General features: G+C 50.2%; 1 protein-coding gene across 1 annotated transcript; it reads right to left on the bottom strand.

Moving 5' to 3' along the window:
• Positions 1-273: 273 nt before the first annotated feature.
• On the bottom strand, positions 274-10,038 carry LOC139233631 (interferon alpha-21-like). The gene is made up of 4 exons (XM_070864035.1): positions 9,907-10,038; positions 1,721-1,810; positions 477-716; positions 274-372 (listed from the first exon to the last, which is right to left on the bottom strand). The coding sequence occupies exons 1-4, from the start codon at positions 10,036-10,038 to the stop codon at positions 274-276; spliced, it is 561 nt and encodes a 186-aa protein (XP_070720136.1).
• Positions 10,039-10,455: the final 417 nt, after the last annotated feature.

The raw sequence follows: 10,455 nt of genomic DNA, 5'->3' as shown, positions 1-10,455 counted from the left end.
AGGATTTCCCTCAGACTCGCCACTGAGAAACCTCTAACATTTCATCACAGCAAAAATGTCACAGCAATAAATATCAATAAATTAAAATAAATAATCTAATATGGAACAATATCAAGACATTCCTTATTCTTCATCGGTCACAATGCTGTCAATTGCAACATTACAATACAATATAATATCTGTTAAAAAATATATATTTTTTTATAAATAGAAAGTCTTTTAAATAAATATGTTTTGTTCCCAGTCTGTATTAAACATGTTTTTGGAAAATCTTCAGTTTCTTCTTTTCATTTTTGCCGTTATGACAAGGATCTGTTGTAAACGGACCCTGGTCTCAGCACGGATAATTTCCCAGGCGCAGTCACTGAATTTCTGGAAAAAAGAGAAATATTTAGGAAAATCCATTAGAGAATGAACAGATTTAAATTGGTTGCCTAAAACCGTCAGTAATTTCAGTAAAATATCAATTGCCCCACCTTCTGTTTGAGAAACGTTCTCAGTTTCTTAAAGTATTTGTGAATTAAGACGTTTATCCTTGCCCAGGACTCGGAGCCTGGTTTCTTGACACATTCTTCCAGCTCTGTGAACTGCCGATCCAGGAGGAGACGAAAGTTTTCCACCTTGTGCTGGGGCCATGTGACTGTGCCCAGGTTCATGCTGTAGATCTTGGTGAGGTGATGCAGTGTTTGATGGACAATCTGGATCCTGTCATGGGTCTGTGCAAAATACACACAAGGCCATTAGAGGGGACCTATGTGAATTATCACCGGTATGCTTTTATCGACACCAGCACCTTGGCTGCCCGTGCTTGCAAACATCGCACCACCACGAATATACAGTCTTCAAAGAATACAACCGCTACACGAGGCTGACTTGAACAACCTACCACCAACTCATCTCAAATCAAGAAGGCCATTTTGACTGTCACCGAAGCCCTTCAGCGATCTCCCTTCAGCCTTGATGACCGATGGAGAAATGCTTAGAAGAACTGTGACATGTGGAATGAGGTCCTTAGAGAGGATCCCACAGTACAACCCGAAGGATCAAACCTTCCTTGCAAACAGTGGACAACCATCAACCGCCTCAGAACCGGTCATGGTCGATGCTGCCACCTTCTCCATAGGTGGAAGATTAAAGCATCCCCATCATGCGACTGTGGAGCTCCTAATCAGACCCTGGAGCACATTATTGAGCACTGTCCATTGAGCACAGCCATTAAAGGGAATTAGATAGTTAGATTGATAAGGACAATTAGAGAGAGTGACATAGTAAGAGTGATGAACTAGTTAGAGAGAGTGAGATGAAGAGAGTGAGTTAGTTAGAGAGAGTGAGCTAGTTAGAGAGATTGCAATAGTTAGGTAGAATGAGCTAGTTAGAAAGAGTGAGTTAGTTAGAGAGAGTGAGGTGGTTAGACAGGTTGAGTTAGTTAGAGAGAGTGGGCTAGCTAGACAGAGTGAGTTAGGTGGAGAGAGCAAGATAGGTAGAGTGAGCTAGTTAGAGAAAATGGTCAAGCTAGACAGAGTGAGCTATTTAGAATAGTGAGATAATTAGAGAGTGACCTGAAGTGTGCCAAAGGCCCCCCTGGCATTTTCACTTCAATGGGGGGCTGACACTGGATTCATATTTCCTGATTAAAGTTCTGAACAGCTTGTTGATCTTAATCATGCATTCAGAAAACAATTGTTTGAATAAAATGAAGTAAAACCCAGTGTTCACTCACCTGTAATTCCTTTGAAAGTTTCACGAGGTTCAGGGGCTTGGCTTTCAGCGAGAGCCTCTCTCTTATACACTGTCGGGGAAAGTGACCGCCCTGAGAAGAGAAGACAATCAGTGTTACACTCAGATCCGGAGAGAGAAATAACCGAGAACCGCTGACTAGTAATTGGGCAAAATTACAAACACCTCAAATTATTTCTCCAGATATGATTTTTCACAACAAACAGCCCCTGTGTATGGTTCGGATAGGGCTGGGAATGCAGGTTAAACTCACCATTTGATCCAGTGTGTTCAGAGTGTGTGTGTTGAGAACTTGCTGTAACCGCAGCCTCTCACAGCCCAAACTCAGGGTCCCGGTCACCAAGACCAACACAATGCAACATCTCCAAATACTCGTCACAGCCATGCCGGACCGACCCGGGGTAAAGCACCGATCTGAAGGGGGTCAGAAACTGAGCGTATCCGGTTTCAGCTCCGAAAACGGTTCTTGTTCACTGAGTGAGACTCTGGAAGTGGAAATGCAGCCGCCTGTGATCCGGGAGCGAGCGTCTGAGCTGTCACTGCCATGCTGCCGGCTTTAAGAGCAGGGACTGGCGATGTGAGGCATTACGTTGGAAAAGTGAACACGCCAGCAGCAGTTTTCGAAGAACCCCATGAGAGCAATAGTTTGTGCGGTTTCGAACTTTCTGAGGTAAGGAATCCAAAAGCTGGAGATTCCTGAACCAGCGACCGGAAAATCCCCGACAGAAGATCGCAACCGGCTCAACATTCCATCGATTTGTCTCAATATTATCAATATGGAATTGGGAAAACGATATTGTTTCCTCCAGAGTGAACGGTTTCGCATCACGGGGCCATTAAAGGGGGAGATGGTTAGATTGATGGGTTGTCAGTGATTCCCCTTTCTCCCCATCAGGGTCACATTCCCCTTCGCCCCTCACTCAATGAGCCCCCCTCCCCTCAGTATCTAGTTTCCACTCTCCCTCAGGTCTGATTCTCTCCTTCACACAGAGTCTGATCCCACCTTCCCTCAGGGCTGATTCCCTCTCTCCCCACAATATAATCCCCCTCTCAGAGTTTCATTCTCTCAGGGACTGATCCCCCCTTTCCTATGTATCTGATTCCAGCTCTCCACGGCGACTGATCACCTCCATCCCTCCGTTTCTGATTCCCACTCAGCCTTACCTCAGTGTCTGATTCCGCATCGATGTTTAATTCTGCCTCTCCCCAGTGTCTCATTGCTTCTTTCCTCTGTTCATGCTTCCTCTCTCCCCAGTGTCGAATTCCCATTTGCTATTCTCCCTTCAGACATGCTTCCAGCCGTCTTCCCAACCCACCTCCCTTCGCTCAAAGTCTGAGCCCATATCCCCCCCAGCCTCGGACTCTCTGTCCCCTCAGTATGTGATCTGTTCTCCCCCCGCAAGAGTCTGCCCCCCCCTCAATATAAGAGAATCCCTTTGATCAATGTAGCAGTTCCATTTCTCCCCTCAGTGTCTGACTTCCCCTCATCTCACACTTTTGTGATTCCCCTTGTCCCTCAATTTCTCCTACCCGCTCTCTCCTCACTGTCTGATTACAATTCCCTCAAATCTGATTTCCCCCTTGACTCAGAATTTGATCCCACCTCGCCTCAGATTCCGATTCCCTCTCTCCCCTCGGTCGCTGATTCCTTCCTCTCTTTTGTATCTCAATTCCCCTTTCCTGGGAGTATCCCTTTCCCTCTCCCCACATACCCGCCCACCCCACCACCCCCCTCTCCTCTAGCTGATTCCCCCAGTCCCCCATCTTCTCATCCCTCTGTTTCACTGGGGTCTACTGACCCCTCTTGGGTTCAGGGAACTTCAGCTGTTGGACACTATCCGAGTGTAACTGATCCCACTTCCCCCCAGGGTCTGATCCCACTTCCCCCAGGATCTGATCACTCCCCCACCCCCTCCCAGGGTCTGATCCCACCTACCCCAAGGTCTGATCCCACCCTCCCCCCCCCAGCCTCATGGTCTGATCATCCCTCCCCCCCCCGGGTCTGATCCCCCCCCCCCCCCCAGTGTCTGATCCCACCTCCCCCAGGGTCTGATCCCTCCCTCCCAGGGTCTGATCCCACCTCCCACAAGGTGTGATCCCTACCCGCCCCCCCGGGTCTGATCCCTCCCCCCCCCCCGGGTCTGATCCCCCCCCCCCAGTGTCTGATCCCACCTCCCCCAGGGTCTGATCCCTACCTCCCAGGGTCTGATCCCACCTCCCACAAGGTGTGATCCCTACCCGCCCCCCCGGGTCTGATCCCTCCCCCCTCCCAGGGTCTGATCCCACTTCCCCTCAATTTAATATTATCATTCTCCCCAGTTTTTCGTTAACTCTCCCCCCTCAGGGTCTGAATTTCCCTCCTCCCTCAGTTTTATGATTCCTCTTGCCCCTCCGTGTCTCACTCAGCCTCTCCTCAATATCTGATTCTAGATAATCCTCAAAATTGATTCATAAACAGTTTAAAGGCAAAATTTTGACTCCCCCTCAGACTTTGATTCTTACCTCTCCCTCTAAATCGGATACACCCTCCCCTCAGTATAAGATTAACCATCTCTTCAGGGTCTCCTTTCCTTTCTGCACAGTGTCAGATTCTCCTCTCGCCTCACACTCATTCCTTTCCCCAAGCACTGCCTGATTCCCCTCTTCCCTCAGCATCAGATTCTCCCTCTCTCCTCAGTATTGATCCCCACTCCAGTCAGCCGCTGATGCTACCTCCCCCTGTATCTGATGCTCTCTGTCCTCTCAGGGACTATATACCCCTCTAGGTTTCAGAGAACTTTTGCTGTTGCACAGAATCAGGGAGTGACAGCAAGGGTTACAGAAGAGGATCTCTCCAACAATTCATACCGTCACATCAATACTGACCAACCAGTGACTATTATTTGCATAATGAACATACAACTTCAAACTTTCTTCTCTGATATGATTTTTCACAACAATTGTTCGGATCGGGCTGGGAATGCAGGTTAAACTCACCATTTGATCCAGTGTGTTCAGGGTGTGTGTGTTGAGAACTTGCTGTAACCGCAGCCTCTCACAGCCCAAACTCAGGGTCCCGGTCACCAAGACCAACACAATGCAACATCTCCAAATACTCGTCACAGCCATGCCGGACCGACCCGGGGTAAAGCACCGATCTGAAGGGGGTCAGAAACCGAGCGTATCCGGTTTCAGCTCCGAAAACGGTTCTTGTTCACTGAGTGAGACTCTGGAAGTGGAAATGCAGCCGCCTGTGATCTGGGAGCGAGCGTCTGAGCTGTCACTGCCATGCTGCCGGCTTTAAGAGCAGGGACTGGCGATGTGAGGCATCACATTGCAAAAGTGAAAACGCCAGCAGGAGTTTTGGAAGAACCTCAGGAGAGCAATAGTTTGTGCGGTTTCTAACTTTCTGAGGTAAGGAATCCAAAAGCTAGAGATTCCTAAACATGCGACCGGAAAATCCCCGACAGAAGATCGCAACCGGCTCAATATTCCATCGATTTGTCTCAATATTATCAATATGGAATTGGGAAAACGATATTGTTTCCTCCAGAGTGAACGGTTTCGCATCACGGGGCCATTAAAGGGGGAGATGGTTAGATTGATGGATTGTCAGTAATTCCCCTTTCTCCCATCAGGGTCACATTCCCCTTCGCCCCTCACTCAATGAGCCCCTTCCCCTCAGTATCTGGTTTCCACACTCCCTCAGATCTGATTCTCTCCTTCACACAGAGTCAGATCCCATCTCCCCTCAGGACTGATTCCCTTTCTCCCCACAATATAATCCCCCTCTCAGAGTTTCATTCTCTCAGGGACTGATTCCCCCTTTCCTCTGTATCTGATTCCAGCTCTCCACTGCGACTGATCTCCCCCATCCCTCCGTTTCTGATTCCCACTCAGGGTCTCAGCCTTGTCTCAGTGTCTGATTCCGCATCAATGTTTAATTCTGCCTCTCCCCAGTGTCTCATTACTTCTTTCCTCTGTTCATGCTTCCTCGCTCCCCAATGTCGAATTCCCATTTGCTATTCTCCCTTCAGACATGCTTCCAGCCGTCACCCCAACCCACCTCCCTTCACTCAAAGTCTGAGCCCATATCCCCCCAGCCTCGGACTCTCTCTGTTTTCTCAGTATGTGATCTGTTCTCTCCCCCCCCCCCCCAAGGGTCTGCCCCCCTCAATATAAGAGAATCCCTTTGATCAATGTAGCAGTTCCATTTCTCCCCTCAGTGTCTGACTTCCCCTCATCTCACACTTTTGTGATTCCCCTTGTCCCTCAATTTCTCCTACCCGCTCTCTCCTCACTGTCTGATTACAATTCCCTCAAATCTGATTTCCCGCTTGACTCAGAATTTGATCCCACCTCGCCTCAGATTCCGATTCCCTCTCTCCCCTCGGTCGCTGATTCCTTCCTCTCTTCTGTATCTCAATCCCCCTTTCCTGGAGTATCCCTTTCCCTCTCCCCACATACCCGCCCCCTTCCCCTCTCCCCTGGCTGATTTCCCCCAGTCCCCCAGGTTCTGATCCCTCTGTTCCACTGGGGTCTACTGACCCCTCTTGGGTTCAGGGAACTTCAGCTGTTGGACACTATCAGTGAATAATGCCGAGTGTAACTGATCCCACTTCCCCCCAGGGTCTGATCCCACTTCCCCCAGGGTCTGATCACCCCCCCACCCCCTCTCAGGCTCTGATCCCCCCCTCCCCCACCCCTAGGCTCTGATCCTCCCTCCTCCCCCCATGGTCTGATCCCCCCAGGGTCTGATCTCCACCCCCCCGGATCTGATCCCACCTCCCCCCCCCCCCCACGGGTCTGATCCCCCCCCAGGGTCTGATCCCCCCCTCCCAGGGTCTGATCCCACCTCCCACAGGGTCTGATCCCTCCCCCCTCCCAGGGTCTGATCCCACTTCCCCTCAATTTAATATTATCATTCTCCCCAGTTTTTCATTAGCTCTCCCCCGTCAGGGTCTGAGTTTCCCTCCTCCCTCAGTTTTATGATTCCTCTTGCCCCTCCGTGTCTCACTCAGCCTCTCCTCAATATCTGATTCTAGATGATCCTCAAATTTGATTCGTAAACAGTTTAAAGGTAAAATTCTGACTCCCCCTCAGACTTTGATTCTTACCTCTCCCTCTAAATTGGATACACCCTCCCCTCAGTATAAGATTAACCATCTCTTCAGGGTCTCCTTTCCTTTCTGCGCAGTGTCAGATTCTCATCTCGCCTCACACTCATTCCTTTCCCCAAGCACTGCCTGATTCCCCTCTTCCCTCAGCATCAGATTCTCCCTCTCCCCTCAGTATTGATCCCCACTCCAGTCAGTCCCTGATGCTACCTCCCCCTGTATCTGATGCTCTCTGTCCTCTCAGGGACTATATACCCCTCTAGGTTTCAGAGAACTTTTGCTGTTGCACAGAATCAGGTAGTGACAGCAAGGGTTACAGAAGAGGATCTCTCCAACAATTCATACCGTCACATCAATACTGACCAACCAGTGACTATTATTTGCATAATGAACATACAACTTCAAACTTTCTTCTCTGATATGATTTTTCACAACAATTGTTCGGATCGGGCTGGGAATGCAGGTTAAACTCACCATTTGATCCAGTGTGTTCAGAGTGTGTGTGTTGAGAACTTGCTGTAACCGCAGCCTCTCACAGCCCAAACTCAGGGTCCCGGTCACCAAGACCAACACAATGCAACATCTCCAAATACTCGTCACAGCCATGCCGGACCGACCCGGGGTAAAGCACCGATCTGAAGGGGGTCAGAAACCGAGCGTATCCGGTTTCAGCTCCGAAAACGGTTCTTGTTCACTGAGTGAGACTCTGGAAGTGGAAATGCAGCCGCCTGTGATCCGGGAGCGAGCGTCTGAGCTGTCACTGCCATGCTGCCGGCTTTAAGAGCAGGGACTGGCGATGTGAGGCATCACATTGCAAAAGTGAAAACGCCAGCAGGAGTTTTGGAAGAACCTCAGGAGAGCAATAGTTTGTGCGGTTTCTAACTTTCTGAGGTAAGGAATCCAAAAGCTAGAGATTCCTAAACCTGCGACCGGAAAATCCCCGACAGAAGATCGCAACCGGCTCAATATTCCATCGATTTGTCTCAATATTATCAATATGGAATTGGGAAAACGATATTGTTTCCTCCAGAGTGAACGGTTTCGCATCACGGGGCCATTAAAGGGGGAGATGGTTAGATTGATGGATTGTCAGTGATTCCCCTTTCTCCCCATCAGGGTCACATTCCCCTTCGCCCCTCACTCAATGAGCCCCCTCCCCTCAGTATCTGGTTTCCACACTCCCTCAGATCTGATTCTCTCCTTCACACAGAGTCAGATCCCATCTCCCCTCAGGACTGATTCCCTTTCTCCCCACAATATAATCCCCCTCTCAGAGTTTCATTCTCTCAGGGACTGATTCCCCCTTTCCTCTGTATCTGATTCCAGCTCTCCACTGCGACTGATCTCCCCCATCCCTCCGTTTCTGATTCCCACTCAGGGTCTCAGCCTTGTCTCAGTGTCTGATTCCGCATCAATGTTTAATTCTGCCTCTCCCCAGTGTCTCATTACTTCTTTCCTCTGTTCATGCTTCCTCGCTCCCCAATGTCGAATTCCCATTTGCTATTCTCCCTTCAGACATGCTTCCAGCCGTCACCCCAACCCACCTCCCTTCACTCAAAGTCTGAGCCCATATCCCCCAGCCTCGGACTCTCTCTGTTTTCTCAGTATGTGATCTGTTCTCTCCCCCCCCCCCCCACCCCAAGGGTCTGCCCCCCTCAATATAAGAGAATCCCTTTGATCAATGTAGCAGTTCCATTTCTCCCCTCAGTGTCTGACTTCCCCTCATCTCACACTTTTGTGATTCCCCTTGTCCCTCAATTTCTCCTACCCGCTCTCTCCTCACTGTCTGATTACAATTCCCTCAAATCTGATTTCCCGCTTGACTCAGAATTTGATCCCACCTCGCCTCAGATTCCGATTCCCTCTCTCCCCTCGGTCGCTGATTCCTTCCTCTCTTCTGTATCTCAATCCCCCTTTCCTGGAGTATCCCTTTCCCTCTCCCCACATACCCGCCCCCTTCCCCTCTCCCCTGGCTGATTTCCCCCAGTCCCCCAGGTTCTGATCCCTCTGTTCCACTGGGGTCTACTGACCCCTCTTGGGTTCAGGAACTTCAGCTGTTGGACACTATCAGTGAATAATGCCGAGTGTAACTGATCCCACTTCCCCCCAGGGTCTGATCCCACTTCCCCCAGGGTCTGATCACCGCCCCACCCCCTCTCAGGCTCTGATCCCCCCTCCCCCACCCCTAGGCTCTGATCCTCCCTCCTCCCCCCATGGTCTGATCCCCCCAGGGTCTGATCTCCACCCCCCCGGATCTGATCCCACCTCCCCCCCCCCCACGGGTCTGATCCCCCCCCCCCAGGGTCTGATCCCCCCCCTCCCAGGGTCTGATCCCACCTCCCACAGGGTCTGATCCCTCCCCCATCCCAGGGTCTGATCCCACTTCCCCTCAATTTAATATTATCATTCTCCCCAGTTTTTCATTAGCTCTCCCCCGTCAGGGTCTGAGTTTCCCTCCTCCCTCAGTTTTATGATTCCTCTTGCCCCTCCGTGTCTCACTCAGCCTCTCCTCAATATCTGATTCTAGATGATCCTCAAATTTGATTCGTAAACAGTTTAAAGGTAAAATTCTGACTCCCCCTCAGATTTTGATTCTTACCTCTCCCTCTAAATTGGATACACCCGCCCCTCAGTATAAGATTAACCATCTCTTCAGGGTCTCCTTTCCTTTCTGCGCAGTGTCAGATTCTCATCTCGCCTCACACTCATTCCTTTCCCCAAGCACTGCCTGATTCCCCTCTTCCCTCAGCATCAGATTCTCCCTCTCCCCTCAGTATTGATCCCCACTCCAGTCAGTCCCTGATGCTACCTCCCCCTGTATCTGATGCTCTCTGTCCTCTCAGGGACTATATACCCCTCTAGGTTTCAGAGAACTTTTGCTGTTGCACAGAATCAGGGAGTGACAGCAAGGGTTACAGAAGAGGATCTCTCCAACAATTCATGCCGTCACATCAATACTGACCAACCAGTGACTATTATTTGCATAATGAACATACAACTTCAAACTTTCTTCTCTGATATGATTTTTCACAACAATTGTTCGGATCGGGCTGGGAATGCAGGTTAAACTCACCATTTGATCCAGTTTGCTCAGAGTGTGTGTGTTGAGAACTTGCTGTAACCGTAGCCTCTCACAGCCCAAACTCAGGGTCCCGGTCACCAAGCCCAACACAATGCAACATCTCCAAATACTCGCCACAGCCATGCTGCACCGACCCGGGGTAAAGCACCGATCTGAAGCGGGTCCGTTTCAGCTCCAAAAACGGTTCTTGTTCACTGAGTGAGACTCTGGAAGTGGAATTGCAGCCGCCTGTGATCCGGGAGCGAGCGCCTGAGCTGCCGAGTGGTGTGTGTGGGGACGGGCACGGCTGGCGGTGGGCACTGCCATGCTGTCGGCGGTAAGAGCAGGGATTGGCGATGTGAAGCATTACATTGGAAAACCGAAATCGCCAGCAAGAGTTTTGGAGGAACCGCAGGAGAACAATAGTTTGCGCGGTTTCTATATTTCTGAGGTAAGGAATCCAAAAGCTGGAGATTCCTGAACCAGCGACCGGAAATTCCCCGACAGAAGATCACAACCACAGAATCATAGAATGGTCACAGCAGGAGGAGGCCATTCAGC

The sequence above is a fragment of the Pristiophorus japonicus genome, chromosome 21 (genome assembly GCF_044704955.1).
Source record: "Pristiophorus japonicus isolate sPriJap1 chromosome 21, sPriJap1.hap1, whole genome shotgun sequence".
Classification (NCBI taxonomy): domain Eukaryota; kingdom Metazoa; phylum Chordata; class Chondrichthyes; family Pristiophoridae; genus Pristiophorus; species Pristiophorus japonicus.
Note: the sequence above shows the minus strand (reverse complement) of the source record. Positions and strands in the feature narration are given on the sequence as shown.